The sequence below is a fragment of the Tauraco erythrolophus genome, chromosome 15, assembly GCF_009769465.1.
Source record: "Tauraco erythrolophus isolate bTauEry1 chromosome 15, bTauEry1.pri, whole genome shotgun sequence".
In the NCBI taxonomy this organism is placed as follows: Eukaryota; Metazoa; Chordata; class Aves; order Musophagiformes; family Musophagidae; genus Tauraco; species Tauraco erythrolophus.
Window position 1 is genome coordinate 19,604,043 of NC_141479.1, and position 16,092 is coordinate 19,620,134.

The 16,092-nt window shown below is 44.5% G+C and overlaps 1 protein-coding gene across 1 annotated transcript; it reads left to right on the forward strand.

The window, feature by feature from the left end:
• The first annotated feature begins 2,241 nt into the window (after positions 1-2,241).
• On the forward strand, positions 2,242-13,309 carry LOC147527766 (uncharacterized). Its single transcript, XM_086621263.1, has 11 exons — positions 2,242-2,448; positions 4,606-4,740; positions 5,951-6,075; positions 6,394-6,462; positions 7,062-7,175; positions 7,977-8,092; positions 8,387-8,442; positions 9,892-9,944; positions 11,253-11,380; positions 11,908-12,064; positions 13,207-13,309. The coding sequence occupies exons 1-11, from the start codon at positions 2,242-2,244 to the stop codon at positions 13,307-13,309; spliced, it is 1,263 nt and encodes a 420-aa protein (XP_086477389.1).
• Positions 13,310-16,092: the final 2,783 nt, after the last annotated feature.

Consider the following 16,092-nt stretch of genomic DNA (forward strand, 5'->3'; position numbering starts at 1 on the left):
GCAAGTCCTGCTGGTTTGGAACCTATTTGCACAACAAACAGTAGCGCCAAGATAAATTGTTTGCCAGAGATAACTTCAAGTCCTCAAACAAATTACCTAAGAAACATTGAAACATAATGCTGCACGAAGCAAATTGTTTCCATGCTTCCCGTCCTCGTAGGAAGGAACAGAGCTTATCTCTGTTACAGATTCCATAGAGACACCCACAATACCTTCACGGATGCGCTGGTTAGACTATGGGAGTTTGTGAACACTCCACATATCAGAGGAACGTATGAAATATTCATGCCCCGTTTATCCTTCTCTCAGAAATACAAATACTGACATTCAGATGATTTGTATAGGGACTCCAACAGTTTGGCAAAGCTGCTCGTGGATGCCATTAGAGAAAAAAGAAAGAGTTTACAAGAATATGTCATTTGCCACAAGCCCTTACATCTCAAGCAGCCGAGCGCTGCTGTTGAAGGTTTAATTATGCGGATGTTTGTGAAGTCCCAAAGGTTTGTCATTTGTGTGGATTTTTCCCCACTGAATACGGCTTTGTGTCAATACTATGTTTAAATTTTAACTAAAAATGAAAAGCCGTTTTTCATAATCCATTCCCTTTGCAGCCTTTCTCTGGACTGAGCCGTATCCGCTGTGCTGCAGGTGCAGGGTGATAACATTGTGACACATCTCCTATTTTTAGACCATTTTCAGTCCCTCCACGACACAATCTGAAGTTAAGAAAAGAGCCTTATTATCTCTCTGGCTCTCTGCCTACTCTGTGTGGTTGACTTTAAGATGTATCCCTTCAATATGAACTGGAGAAATGGCGATTTACAGAAACAAATTTCTGAACCTCATTGTCTTAATTATCTCTGGTGGCTTCTGCTTTTTAGTTCCTGCCCTTCAGCTTTTGATCTGGTGTGGTCCATGGATAGCAATAAAGCAATACGGAACAGTTGCACCCGGTCTCAGAAAAGGGAAACTCTGTCAAAATAAGGAAGCTTTTCAAGAAAGTAAAAGGAACATCTAAGACACCAAGAGCTGTGGAAGGATAGATAGAAACACGATCACAGAGGCACATCAGTAGCAGAAAAGACTAGATGAAGGACAAAAAGAAGCAGCAGAACTAAGGAAGTTATTAAAATAAAGTTGCATTCCAGAGAAGAAAATGGGAAGAACCATAAGCACTGATCTGTTAAACACAAACCACAGCAGAGGTGGTTATAAAACCAAATTGAGGGACAATTGAGACAAGGCATGAAAACGCACAATAAATGCTTTTTCAAGTAACAGGAAGTCTGCTGAGAAGTCTGTAGAGCTAACAGAGTCAAAACACTCAGAAGACAAAAGCAAGCATGGGTGCCCAGAGCCCCATCCTTCTCCAAAGCTACACTTCAACCACTCCTGAGAGGGAAATGAGGCTAAACGCTTGCTAATTGCAAAAGGAAGAAATAGATCTATTGTGCAGCCAGCCAAAAGCCTTCAAAAAGTTTACAGCTTCTAGAAATGGTACCTACAAGAGATGCCGATGGGATGCCCGCTGTGATTTTTCTTTTCTTTTGTGCCATGGATGAACTGTGCTGCCAAGCCTGTCCCCTGCCTGCCGGCTGGAGCTGGCAGCGGGAGCAAGCGAAGGACCCGCTTAAATGGAGAGCCCGATAAAACAGGGTCAGAAATCCAAAATGGGAACTGAGGTCCGAATCAAAGAGCTGGGAACATCCACAACCATCAGCCTCGGGGAAGAGCAGCTGATATAGGCCTCATACCCCCCGATAAGCCCCAAGCAGGAGACCCCCAAACCCACCTCTCCTGCACTTACAACACTGAACCCTGAGGATTTCCTAGAAATTTGGCTGAGCGCCTGCGGGGGAACTGCCTGAACTTCCCTCTGAGCGCTTCCACGCAGCTGGGCGAAACGCGCGCTGAGATCGTGTTTCGCGGGGGAAAAAAAAACCCAAAAAATAATAATAAAAAAAATAATAAAAGGAGCAAATGCCACTTCCTAGAGTGACCTCAGCGCGCCGACCGCCGGGACAAACCCCTCGCGGAAACGACCGTCACCGGCCCCCGGGCTGAGCGGCCCCGAGGCGGGGTTTGGCGGCGGCCGGAGCCAGCGCCGCGCACCCCGCTCCGCCTGCGCGCCCCGCTCCGCCTGCGCGCCCCGCTCCGCGCCCCGCCCCGCTCCGCGCCCCGCTCCGCACCCCGCTCCGCACCCCGCTCCGCTCCGCGACCCGCGCCCCGCTCCGCGGCGCGATGCTGGCGCTGCTGGCGCTGCTGGCGGCGGCCGCGCTGCTGGCGCTGCTCGGGGCGCGGCCGGCGGCCGCTCCCGGCGCCTGGGCCCCGCTGAAGCGCTGGGCCCTGGGCTGCCTCCTGCTCTTCCACGGCGCCTGGAGGCAGCGGGCGGCCGGCGGAGGTCCCGCGGAGCCGCGGCGGCCGCGCCTGCTCCGCCCCGACCCCCACGTGAGTGTCCCGCCACCCCCCTGGCACCTCCGATCCTGGGAGCGCCTTCCCCGGGACCCTCTTCTGTGACACCCCCTTCCCTGGCACCTCTGTCTGCCCCATCCCTGGCACCCCCATCTCCCTGCATGCTTGACATCCCTCTGCTCCCTTGGGACCCCAGCACCCTCTGCCCCCCAATTCCTGGAACCTCCATCCCCTGGGACCCGCATTCCCCCACAACACCCATTCCTCTTGGATCCCTACCCCCACAGACCCACACCACCACCATCTGCAGAGCCCACGTCCCTAAGGGACCTGCACCCCTCCCTGCAACCCACCTTGCATCCCACTGGGTTCAGCATCCCTTAGGAACCCCCATCTCCTGCATCCTGGTGCCTGGTACCACCAGTGCTGGACCCATAAAGCTTCAGCACCCACATCCTTCAACACATCCCCGGGAGGGCGGGGTGGGGATGTCACCTTGGCTGCCCCTTGCAGGGAGAAGGATTCCCTCAAATCAGACCAGCTGGTATCAGTGGGAAAAAGCAGCCACACTATGGGACACAGATTCCTTTTATTTTAGCACGCTTGGTGAATTGAATCTCGTTTTCCAGGTGTATCTGTCTGCGTAATAAATAATAAACTCTCTGTCTACAACCTTGCCTGTGTTCATGTGCCTGTCAAAATACTCGCTGTGCCTAACGGGGGGGTTTGGGTGGGCTTTGCTGTCTTATTTGGTGAGAGGGGAAAGCAGAAAGGCTGATGAGACAGGATTTCCCTCGGTTTTCCTTCCCTCATCAAGATTCAGCTTGCCGATGCCAGCTGAGATTTTGGATCCTGAGGCATTTTTGTCACAAATTGACTTCTTGCTAACATTTCCTGGAGCCTTCTGGGAATCCTGAAGTCATGTTATTTAACAAATGCATTGAGGCTTCTGCTTAGCCTTTAAAAAAAGAAGCTGTTTTCTCTAGCTTTGCCTTTCTACTAATTAAGCTGCTGCTTGGAGCATTTGGAAGTGTTTTGCCAATCTCGACCAAATCTGATAGGGCAGGAGTGGCACCATCTTCCAAATCAAACTGACATCCAGAGTGGTTTGAGATGCAGCCAAGGGGTCTGCGATTTCCTCTTCACTCCTCCAAGCAGCAGCACTGGAGCAACACTTGCAAGAAAGTTCTGAAAACGGATCTGGAAAATACTTCCAGAAACGATGTCTCTGAATGTTTGCATTGGCATCCAAGAGGCTCACTCTGTGTGCATTTCCAGACTCTGTGCCCTCAAAATCCCCCCTTATCTGTATGGACCAGGGCAATTATCATCTGATTTTAGTATTATTTTGCGTTTTACGATGAATAATTTTTCAGAAGCAGAACTTCATCCATGCCCCAAAAGGCGTACATAAATCTTAATTTCCGTGTTCCAGTTTTTAAAACTTCACTTCGAGCGAGTTCTGCACAAATACGTAAAAATACACACCCTGATTTGAAGTTGTGGACTTATGGGCCTAATAGGTTTTGAGATTTGCGGTGTTAACTGGCCCTACACCAGCCCAGCTGCTAATGGTGTTGGTAAAGTCCTGGGTTTCCTGTGACTTTCTTTCTTTCTCTTCCATTTTTCTTCTTAGTTCTCTATTTCCCTTAAGTATAAGTTGTCCTAGGTACAATTTGGAGCTGGATGGGGAAACAGCATGTTCATGGCTCAATTTCTTCCTTCTTCATTCATTTTTGAGGAGGTGTTTCATAAGGATTTTGGTCAAGGGAACTTCTTGTTGCAAAATAATCATCTTAACTCAGATAATATTTTACCTTGTCCATGACTATGATGCAATAGTTCTGTTTCCTCTCTAAAACTACTTATCTGCTCCCTCTCTGCTTTCTGTGTCTACCCTGGTGAGAAAATGGGAAAACAAGAAAGGAAAAGTGCTTTTGTGTTGATGATGTGAGTGTTGTATGCCAGAGTAACTAAATATTTTCTGAGCACATGGACTGTCCTGTCTTATGAGCTTATTTTGCTGCTAGCAAAACTCTCTGGCTGTTCTCTGGGCTGCCTGCTATTGGATATAAAAAGTGAAAGTAAAATTTAATTCTTAAGAAGATACCCATGGAAAACAAAGAATTACTCACCTTCTCCCCCTCCCTTCCTGCCTGCAGCTGGAGCTGAAATCCATTTCCCTTTCTCTAGGCGCTTGATTCAGTTTACTTCACCGGCTTTGCAGAGACCAACAAGACCTTTGTGATTGCTCGTCTTGCAAAACGTCCGAATGGGATCTGTGAGATGTGGCTCTTCCTGAGGGTGGATGGAATAGGAGAGTTTGAAGTAAGTGGTGGATGTGGATGACGTTCAAGAGCAGTGCTTAGCTCCGATCTTGAACCTGCATTAGGATCCCGAGCAAAAATGAATGTTCTCTGCATCTTCACTACAGTAAGAACCAGTGCTGTGTCTAAAGACAGTGGTAGAACTGGCCAAATTACTGTTTATGTCTGATTTTTTGAGTAAGTATCTGACATAAATTCCCTTTTTCCCATAATGTGTACAAAACACAGTGTATCTTCTAAAAAATATCTTGGCAAATCTCCTAGGAAGAATCTGAGCATTCAGTCTTTCTGCTAATGTGCAGCACGTGGTTAATAAGTTATGTTGTATGGTTACGGTTGATTTTTTCCCCCTTTTTGAATGAGTGAATGCTATAAAAACCATTGTGGAATTGCCTCTTTCAAAGGGAAAGGCAAGATTTTAGGGAGTTATATGAACATCTGCTTCATTCTTGCTAAAAGAAAACACCGCTAATCATGTATTTTGCCTGTGGATTTTCTTTTTCATTGATAGCTGCCTACATAGTGAAGAAAAGGGAAAATCTGACGTAAATCCCTTTGCACCCAAGTAACTGTTTTGATGCTCACAACTTTGTTTTGCTAGGTAGCCATGACCAGAAGAATCAGGAGACATCCTGCTCGCAGAAAACTGAAAAAGAGAAGGTTGATGTGCATTATTTAGTTTTCTAGTAGTATTTAGTATAACGATACTACTTCGCGGCTTTGTCATTTAGAACTGCCGGCCAAGTTCAGGACCTCCTTAGATCCTTCCCTACAGCAACAGGCACAAGCTCTCTTTTAGAAAGGTGTCAGCTTTAGAAAACAAGACATAGCTTTCAAAGAGCGGCTGAAGAGTTTTGGGAGCTTGCATGCACTAGAAATTTCCAAATTAGAGTTTCATCAAATTCAGTTTCAAACCAAATTACTCCCGAAGCCCTTCATCAGTTTGGCTGTAAGCTTGATAGAGTCACTGGTGTAAGGAGCTGAGCTCTTGCAGTGACCTCCCTTCACTCAAATAGTTCAGTTGTGTTATCTGAAACAATAATGTGTTATCTCAAAACTCAGATAACCCTCTAATAATCTGATTACCAGAAGCAGGTAGAACTGAAAAGCCAATTCCATCCTCCTGCAGAGGACCATCAGAGCAGGAATTCACCTGCGTTGCATCCTCACAACTGAGTTAAGCAAATGTTTTCCTGAAATGTCTTTTTTAGCACCCACAACATCCAAACATGATGGTGAGTGACGAATCTGAAGAGATTTGGAGTGGTGGAGGGCTCACTATTGAATACTTAGAGTCCCAAACATGCTGGAAAATAAGCTTCGATGGATTGCTCAGGTACTGCAGCACCCTATAGCTTCATTTATCAACTCTTAAGACCAAGGCTTTTTGGACACTACCTGGAGATATATTTAACTGACTCGAACCAAAAGCTATTTTGTAGCAATAGCACACTTTGATTTTTATGGAATGAAAATACAGAGAGTAACTCCTGCATCCGGTGTAGGGTTGTAATATAGCAATTACTATTCTACCTTAACAAAATATAGCATCATTCTTCTGCAGCATCTCCTACTGCAGCCGCTTCCAAACATGTAAGAAACATTTTGCTGTTTGTTTAGGAGTGATACAAAATTGTAGCACTTTGCCTTACAGGAAAGGACCCTACCGACAGCACTGGAGTGAGGAGGAAGGCGAACTTGTACCAGTGAAATTCTCTTTCCAGTAAGAGCATTTCCCTTTTGCTTTGGGATGTGTAGTGAGTTAATGGTTAGAGAACTGGTTACTGTTTTCCAAGGGTCATGTGCACAAGGTAACACTTGAGGCCCTTGCCTCTGCTTGCTCTTTCTGTTTTTGTTTTATTTTATTTTATTTTATTTTATTTTATTTTATTTTATTTTATTTTATTTTATTTTATTTTATTTTATATTATTTTATTTTATTTTATTTTATTTTATTTTATTTTATTTTATTTTATTTTATTTTTTATTACTCAATTTGTCTGATAAAAAATGATTTGCTGTCAAAATAACACAGTATTTTTGAGTAATGCTGCATTTGTGCCTCTGAGCAGACCACAGGAGAGAAAGCAGCTCTGCCCTGCCAGCCTCCCTTCCTCGATGAGCTGCTGACCCTTGCAACCCTTCTTGGTTTCCTTTTGTTTGCTTCCTTGAATAGTAACATATTTAAAATGACAAAAATCAGAATTTTCCAATAATGAGAAAATACAAAGATTGCCATTGTCAGAGTGGCAAGGGCACAACTTGGCCGAGTATAACCTGAAAGCTAATAACATCTTTTTTTTTCCCCCCCTCTTTTCCTAGTTGGGAGAACTTCACAGAAGTCTTTAACTTTAGTGTCGACAGCCACCCCAGCACATTTGCACGTGCTTTTGCCCAGGAACCGTGGACCATCGAGTTCTTCCAAAGGGTCAAAAAGTGAGAGGCGAGATTAATTTCTTCAAGGGTTAATAGTAGTTTCTCTGCAGATCTCTGCAGGGTCTGACGTGTGTTGTTATAGGTGATTTTAGAAGTAAATTTGAAGTGAGCTAATAAAAGACACGGTTCCTATCAGGTATCTCCTGGTTTCATTGCCACACCAGACCTGGCAACCTCTAAGGAGGATCCTGCACACAGATGGGGTCTTCCAGATATGTGAGTGGAGGGACCTGCCCGCAGTTTTGATCTGTAAAACCTTGAATATTAAGAATATTTCTTATTCTGTTTTTTTTCATTGCTAATAACCTGATTTAGACCTCTTCCAAAGTCAACAGTGCAGATATATCTAAGCAAAGGATCTAATATAATCGTGTGAAAGGAGGGCTGAAGTGGGAATTTTAATTAATATACAAGATTCCGAGAGCTGAAAATGCAGGAACAAAATATGAAGATCAGAAGTATGTGGTTTAATACAAGCAGAAAATACGTGTACCAATAGTGTGTTGTCTTTGGTAGTACCTGCTGACTTCGAAGCAGCACCTGTTTGGTAATACCGGGTGTTTTTTTCAAACAAAGGGCATTTTTGTAGTCTGTCATGGTGGGAATTTGCTGCTGATTCATTCTCAGGTGTCTCATAGACATTACGTAGCAGTAACTGGGAAATGTAAAAGTGATTCCTGGCATAATCCAGATGCTCTGAATTCTCTCCTTCACTTTGAGATATAAGTCGATCGGCACTGGGGCCGCCTTGATTTTGCCGTGTTGATTTTGGCTGTCAGTTCACTCTTTTCTTTCTCCCAGACAAAGGGAACAACATTTCCGACACGAGCAGTGGGGCCAGTCTGTTGGAGAAATTGAAATAGAAAATCATGAGAAAACTGAACTTTCCCTCCAAGGCGTTCGGAGCCACTCGTACGGTAATAGCACCAGAAGCAATTCACCCACTTGGCTGCCTGCGCTGTAGCTGGTCCTGGCAGGGCAGTGGGACTAAGGATTATCTATAAAAATAACCTATTTCATGACTGAGCATGAGGTTAAGATATTTCAGAGGAAATACTTTTGCTGATTGAGGGGCGTGCATATGCTTACTGTGTTACCAATTACTGGATGTTTCTTTATCCAAAGTTAACGTCAGGTCAGGTACTATTAGTTCACACTTTCCAGCAATGGTGAACTTGAAGTTGTGTGATTTTGTTCTTTTTTTTTTGCAGGTATCCGGGACTGGTCTGAGATTTACCGTTACGTTATGATTTTGGCACACTTTGAGGTAGGTATTGACATGCCAATATGCTACTTAAGCATGAAAATGAGGGGGTTCCTGAGCTTGTCAGTCCTATTTAAATAACCAGGAATAAGGCATTGGGAGCATCCCCGGTGTGCAATCAGAAGTGCTGATTGGTGCCATCATGAGCACATATCAGTGTTGGGGGCAGCTCTCAAAAGCAGAACCCTGTGTGTAAAAACTGAGATTTTGCAACACTGGTTGAACCAAAAGTTGTTTTTGTAACTTGAAACTGTTTTGGCTTTTTTAAGAAAAATTAGACAGGCAGCTTTAGAGGGCAGATTCTCGGCTGCTGCAAACACCCAGCACTCGGTGGAGCTGATGCAGTGCTGATTCACACTAATTGAGAGCCTGAGGTGTTTGAAGGCATCCTGAGCCTTCTTGGCAGCAGTCAGCAAATATTTCTGCCTGTGCTCAGCTCTAATTTTCTGCTTTGCCATCGTGGCTGTGCTGGAGGAGCGAATGTGCCGTGGCTGCTGGGAGCACACAGCATGGGGAAATGCTGAACGCTGGCATGGAACCCGAACAGATGCTCCTGAAAAGGCACTTCCTTTGCCAACACGGGGGTGAAGAAATCTAAACTCTTTATTATAGGCAGAATTACAGGAGTTAAGACTGAATTCAGAATAAAAGTTCTTTTCCTGGCCAGCACAAAAACACAGCTTGGAAAATCCTACATATGCCCTAATCCAGTAGCTGATTTAAGATATGCCTGTGTACCTTTCAATAAGACTCTGCTTTGGCACTATAAGGTGTATAATCAGGAGTAACCTCTCCTTCTTCTTCATAGTTATTCAGGACTGAAAATAACTAGGGTTCTTCCCCTCCTAATTAAAAGCCATCTTACTGTTTGTTAAGTAGGAATTAAGTTTCTCACTGTTTGAAGTTTGGAGTCCTCACACCCCTAGTGTCTGTACATATGTAACTTCACAGCGTAGGCTTGTGCCTTAGAGCAGCCCAAGTGGAGCATGAAAGGATTCAGACTCAAGGATGGAAGAGCAATGAATAAAAACATGAGATTCCAGTTCCTTCTTATTTAACATTTTTCCTGTTTGCTGCTCTCGGGCATAGAATTAGAAGAGATGTCTGGTCAAAGCAGGGCAAACTTTGATGGGTTGCCCATCAGTTTTGAGCATGACTAGTTGACATCTCTGCATATATTCTTTCCTTCCTCCTCTTATATCTGCTTGCTGTAGACTTTCTGTTGTCCTTAATGTCCTTAATTTGTCCTTCATGTGTCTGGTTTGTGTTCTTGGACTCTCATTTGCAGCCAGGTTCTCATGGAACATGTATTGAGAAGATTTAAAAGTATAAGGTCATAGCACGCTGCATAACCTGGGTTGTATCCAGCGTCTTCTTGATCAAGTCAGTGTATGATCCACACAAATGAGTCCACACCAATTAGTCTGATTTTAATTTGTTGCTCTCTTACAGGATGGGACTGCAGCACACTTAACAGTTATTAATATGCCAGCTACCACAACTAAGTAAGTAGCCAGGGAAGTTCGTGCTGCTAAAAACGTATGTCTTAAAGGTGGCAGAAATTGCTCTGCAGGACATCTATATGCACATTCTTGCTTTGAATCTGTACAGCCCGATTTCCGTCCACACCTTCTTGCTCCCCACTCCCTCCATCCAATTTTCCATTTGCAATTAGTCACAAGGACAGCTTTTACCTTAAATTACTTTCTTTCCATTCAATTACTGTTTGGCTGATGCAGCTCTGCCTGTCCTACTGTCTAGATGATTTAGAGGTACAAATTGAGCAATTCCAGCTGTTCAGGAAGGTGTGTCTGTCTGTAATGGGGCATTTCAGAGGGAGCCTTACTTTCCTGACTGGTGCTCTCTCATCCAGAAGCTTCAAGACCAGTGTTCATGGCCCTCTGACCAAGTGGGATTAGGTGACCTGCCTGTCCCACTTGCCCGCCACAATCATAGAATCAGAATCATAGAATGGTTTGGGTTGGAAGGGACCTTCAAGATCATCCAGTTCCAACCCCCCTGCCATGGGCAGAGACACCTTCCACTAGATCAGGTTGCTCAAAGCCTCATCCAACCTGGCCTTGAACACTTCCAGGGATGGGGCAGCCACAACTTCTCTGGGCAACCTGTTCCAGTGTCTCACCAGCCTCAGAGGAAAAATTTCTTTCTTATCTCTAATCAAAATCTCCCCTCTTACAGTTTAAAGCCATTGCTCCTTGTCCTGTCACTACACATGCATATCCAAAACCCCTCTCCAGCTTTCTTGTAGCCCCTTTAGGTACTGGAAGGCTGCTAGAAGGTCTCCCTGGAGCCTTCTCTTCTCCGGGCTGAACAGCCTCGACTTTCTTAGCCTGTCTCCATAGCAGAGGTGCTCCAGCCCTCGCATCATCTCCGCGGCCTCCTCTGGACCTGTTCCAACAGCTCCATGTGCTTCTTGTGTTGGGGACCCCAGATCTGAACGCAGCACTGCAGGGAGGGTCTCATGAGAGCAGAGTAGAGGGACAGAATCCCCTCCCTTTACCTGCTGCCCACACTGCTTTGGATGCAGCCCAGGATACGGCTGGCTTTCTGGGATGGCATGGATGGCAATCTGGATGGATGGCAATCCGTCCTGCAAGCCTCGTGTTTCCTACATGCATGGCTTCCACCGCTCAGCAATTGCAATATCCCACAATGTAACCTTTTTTATTTATTCCCGCTGCTTTCCAGGGGTGGAGGCCATGTTCAGCATTGAGCTCCCCTGGCAGGCCAATGTGCTGGTCCATTTGAGTTTAAATTGAGCTTTAATTCTGCTCCATTTCTTTCCCCTTCAGCCTCGCTGTAGGTTATGTCTTTTTCCCCAATGGGAGGAAGGCTGGCATCGAGTGGTCCAACGCCTCGCTGGCTGAGATGGCCGGTGACGGGGTTATCGGGGATGAATACGGCGTCAGTTTTACTGCTGGTAAGCCAACTGCAGCCTGTCTGCATCTGCTCTCAGCCTTTTTGCACTCATTTAATTTAGCGGAGGAAAGACTATTTGGTGAAATTCCATGTGTTCCTTGGAGCGAATTTGAAAGCCAAATGCATCATCTTACACCCTGAGAAGTTTACTTCTGTGTTTAAGCCGTACGTGTCGTGTGTCACCGGTGAAACGGTGCGTGCCCACTGCAGGATCAGGGCCACGAGCAGCTGTATCAGAGGGAGAGTGACAGTTTCTATTTGTGGTGACTGTTGCTGATGCCAATCTAGATAAATGATACGATTTTCACTTTTGGAGGGTCAAAACGTATGTTATGAGGTGGATTCAGCTGCTCTGGAAATACAACTTGATCAAAGATTTTACTTAATTTACAAAGCAGACAGGAAAACTATTGCTTTCTAGAAAAGCGTAAGAAGAAACCATATGCAAAAATAACACATCTTGGGATTTTTTGAGATAAAATACTCCTGAAGGTTGGAGACATTCTTCCCTTTTTATTCTTATCAAAGGTGGCAAGTACTTGGATGTCTCTGCAAGGCTGGATGAGCAGGCTTGCCCCGTGGTGTATAACGGCCTGACTGGAAGCGGTGTTTTCCACGAGTGCATTGCAGATTTCCGACTGAATGGGTTAACACGAGGCTGGGGCTTGGTTGAATTTTATTACAGGTAAAATAATGACAGGCAAGAAGAGGTAAAGAATTCCCTTCCTCCTATATTGACCTGTGTGGTTACAGCTCCATAGAGATTGGAAGTGTAAATGCACAAATTTTTGATGTGACGTAAAGAAATGCTGTTAATTTAATGTGTTCATTAAATTGACAAGCATGATATGTATTATTTGAAAAAGGATGATTGTGCCAGCACTTCATACATGCAGACACTTGTTCAGTTGTTTGTTATACAGGTTTATTTCGGATTTTATATAGATCTCCATATAGGTTTACAAGTTGGTGGGTAGTCCGTTCTGAAGACTGTTCTTATTTAGGCAACCTGTCACATGATGAAAATAAGGAGTCCTCTCCCCCAAAGAGCAGACTAACCGTTTACAGACTGAAATTTGCTCCCACAAATTTCTGGAGCACAGAAGAGAGACATGTTCAGAAGATCGATCCAGGAATGCCTCCTCTAGGGGAAAGGATTATATGAACAAAATGTGTGCTCCTCAGTGACAGTCACAGTCTTTTACTGGAGCCTTTTCCATTTTGATTCTTTTCTCTCTCCAAAAAAAAAAAAAGGCAAGTTTGGTTGTTTACATTTAGTTTGCTTTTTAAAATAAACACCGATTCTTGGCCATTGGAGAAAATACCATAGTTGACTTTTAGAAGACTGAGAGCTCAGCTTCTTCTGAAAACCAGACACATTTAAAGCACATGAAATAGGTCACTAAACCCTCAAATGCCCCCTGGTTAAAGTTGAAAACTTGGCCTGTAGCTGGTCTTAGGTACCTGCTCCACTTCCGTCACTGACTGTCAGAACCTGCACGGTGGAGGAAATGATCCAGCACGGAAAGTCTCCGCTAAAACCCAAACAAAGCACCCTCTGCAAGTCTGGGCAGTCCTCGACGTTTCCAGGTCTGCCCCAGGAAGGCTTAATTTGGCAATGCTGGCAAAATTCTTGTAGACTCCCATCTCATATCTACTTCCAAATTAAAACCATGTTAGAAATTAAAGGGTGAGGGTCTGGTTCTCCCGTAGGCTCCCATCTCATATCTACTTCCAAATCAAAACCATGTTAGAAATTAAAGGATGAGGGTCTGGTTCTCCCTCCTTGCTCCAAACACCAACTCAGCGTCACTGCTCTTCTTGCAGGGATGAAGCTGCCCCGCCAGTGCCCAATTTGCAGCTTGGTTCCAAAGCCAAAGGACCTGACCTTTCCTCCTGGTCCCCTGTGACCGACGGCTCTCCCCGGTGAGCGTTTGGAAGCTTGTCACAGCGACGTTAGCAAGCAGCAGCTTTCAAGAAAAAAATGTTATTCCCTGCAAAACGCACAGTTTCGAGCGTGGAACTCATCATATGCAGGTCAAGGGTGTAAAAGGATTTGGAGAGAACTTAGAAACGTTTTTAGTTGTGCAGTTCTTAGTGGTTGCTCACCATGGTGGTCTGGAGGCAGTTTAAAGGAAACCTCTGAGCAGCTGATTGCAGGAAGAGTGTGCTGGGAGGGACCGCTCTATGCTCTGTCTTTCCCTGTTTTTCCTAAACTGCCAATTGCTCCCCACCGTGAAGACCGGGACATTGGGCTACGTGGATCACTGACCCAATTTAGCAGCTTCTCTGTTCTTTCAGATTTGTTTTTGAAATAAAAGCTCTGTCTTTCTGAACTCTCTGGTTGTTATTAAAACATGGGAAAAAGCTATTACAGGAAACGACGCTGATTTGGTAGTCTTGTCTACAACTGTATGAGAGCTGAACTGGAAGAAGCAGGAGAAAGCACGTCTAAATGAGGTGTCCTCTAGGAATAGCATTAATGGCAAATGAAATAAGTGATACAGACACATTTTTCCCTTGTCTGAGGGAAAGCTGGGGTCTGGTAGTCCAATTTAGAAGACAATCTGAATTTCTCATCATTCACTTGAACTTAGATGCCATATTAATCACTACATCCCTGTTAGTCGCTGGTAGCTCCTGGCTCAAGGTAGCCTACAGTGTATTTATTCCCTACCTTCGTGCATCTTGCCATTCAGTACTAAAAATTAAAATATGTCAAGAAAAAATAGTTACGTGGGAGATCTGGACAGAAGGAGTTAAGGAAAGATGCCTCATTCTCTATACCAGGCAGCAATGCTGTGCAGCTGCTGGGAGCATCATAAGGATGTGTTATAATGGTACCTCCACCCCGTTTAAGAAAGCAGTGAAATCTGGGGGTGTATACATATATAAAAAAGTGTATAATTTCTGCTTAGGTTGACACTGGAGGAGACATTCATAGACTTTAAAGAAGACTTTCTCCTTTCTGAGATAGTTCTTACTTATTACTATAACAGCATTATATGCAGAATAGGTGCCCGAGTGTAAAATTATTCATCGGCAACGAATGCATGTTCAAATTTGGGATGCCTTTACTGATCAAGGCTGGGATGATGCAAGCAGACTTACAATTGCATTTCTTTTGGGATAGTCATTGATTCAGAGCTTTGGATTTTAGCTGGACTTCTCTAGATGCTTCTCTAGTTAACAGGGGTATTAAGAAACGCATTTTTGTGAGTCTTGCACAAATTTAAAGACGTTTTAAATCTGTCCGTGTGCTGGAAGTCTCAATGTGCTGAAACAGGGAGCTTCTAAATTACTGGAGACAATGGTACTTTGACAGAAGGAAAGGCCTTATGCCTCTTTTTACACATAAGAAATCAGTTAAATAGGTAATTTTCGAAAGGTTAGGAAAATAACAACGTTCTACAGTACAGTTTGTTCCTACTAAGTATGTGGCTTGTTTTGCTGTGATCTCAGGAACATCTGTTCCTTTTTTTCTGTGCAGTTTTTGACATCTTTCTGCTTTTTTTCTTGAAAACTAAAACATTAACCTTTAGAAAAAGGAATATATAGGCACATAATGAGCAAGGTCTTCCGAGGTGTGTGCTTCTGTTGGAGAATGCAGGTAATGAGAAAGTTGGGAACTTTTACTCTGGAGTGATAGTTCAAGAAATTGCTGGAAAAAATTTCCCTGTCCAGGCCAAAAATTAAAAATCCATCCCATCAGGGAAGATATTGGTCTGGCTGTTTCTGATTTGCAGAAACTGGGCTACAGCTAAGGATTCTGTGGGGCAAATGGCAGGTATCTCCCCCGAATCGTAGTCTCTGAAGTTCGCGTTCCTCCAGTGGAGGAGGCAGAGGAGGATGACATAGCCTTCATCGCTCTCCTTTTGTCCTCTTCTCTTGTTTCTTTTGGTACCAGTGGAGGGAGAATTAGAGCGCTCCCGAGTTCAGTTTGGAAAAGTTCAAGCAGGGTACAGAAAATGATTAACAAAGTTTTGAGCTGGCAGGTTTATTTGCCAGGTGATGAACTACTGGTACGGTATTTCAGCTTGAAAGACTGAAAAATTGACTGTCGAGGGTTTTCTCCCTGGGTTTCAAATTAGTTTATAGTGAGCTTGTGTCCAGGACACATGGAATAACTTATTTAATTTAAAATAAATCTACCAAGCCCCACGCTTTGACCATGTGAAGTGGTCCTTCTCTTGTGGCTCCTTTCTCGGTGGAAAAATCCAGCTTGGGGAACGCTTCTGCAGCCCAAAAGCATTAATTTTGAGAAAAAGAAAAAAAAAAAAAAAGAAGTAAATGGAGGTAAGTCCTGGCCAGAAGTGAAATGTAGCATATGATCTGCTCTCATCCGGCATGAAGGGAGGCAGCTGGAGCCTCGTCGGGATGAGCTGCTTTCCAGCATCTGCGTTTTGCACATCTGGGAGGAACTGAACACCTGTAATTCCTGCTGCTGTCAACGGGCCAGCGCCTGACACGGCAAAATGCTTGCACAAAAATACTTGCACGTCCCACCGGAGCTCCCATGCACGTTGAATTTCAAGATTCAGGCACTTGTAAAGAGGTCATTTAAAGGCTCTTAGCCCCAAACTAAGCGTTTCCCATCAATCTGGCCTTGGCTACTGATGTCTAGAATGGTAAATATTTTACTAGGCTTATTTATTCTCCTTCCTTTTTGCAATCTTTCACGTATTCATAGTATAGATACTAAGGCCATTTTCA

Excerpts from the sequence above, each read along its gene's own strand:
- LOC147527766 (XM_086621263.1), top strand. The coding sequence starts at position 2,242 with ATGCTGGCGCTGCTGGCGCTGCTGGCGGCGGCCGCGCTGCTGGCGCTG. Across the intron at positions 7,176-7,976 it reads TTCTTCCAAAGGGTCAAAAA|ACAAAGGGAACAACATTTCC; the intron begins GTGAGAGGCGAG and ends TCTTTCTCCCAG. Across the intron at positions 12,065-13,206 it reads TTGGTTGAATTTTATTACAG|GGATGAAGCTGCCCCGCCAG; the intron begins GTAAAATAATGA and ends CTCTTCTTGCAG.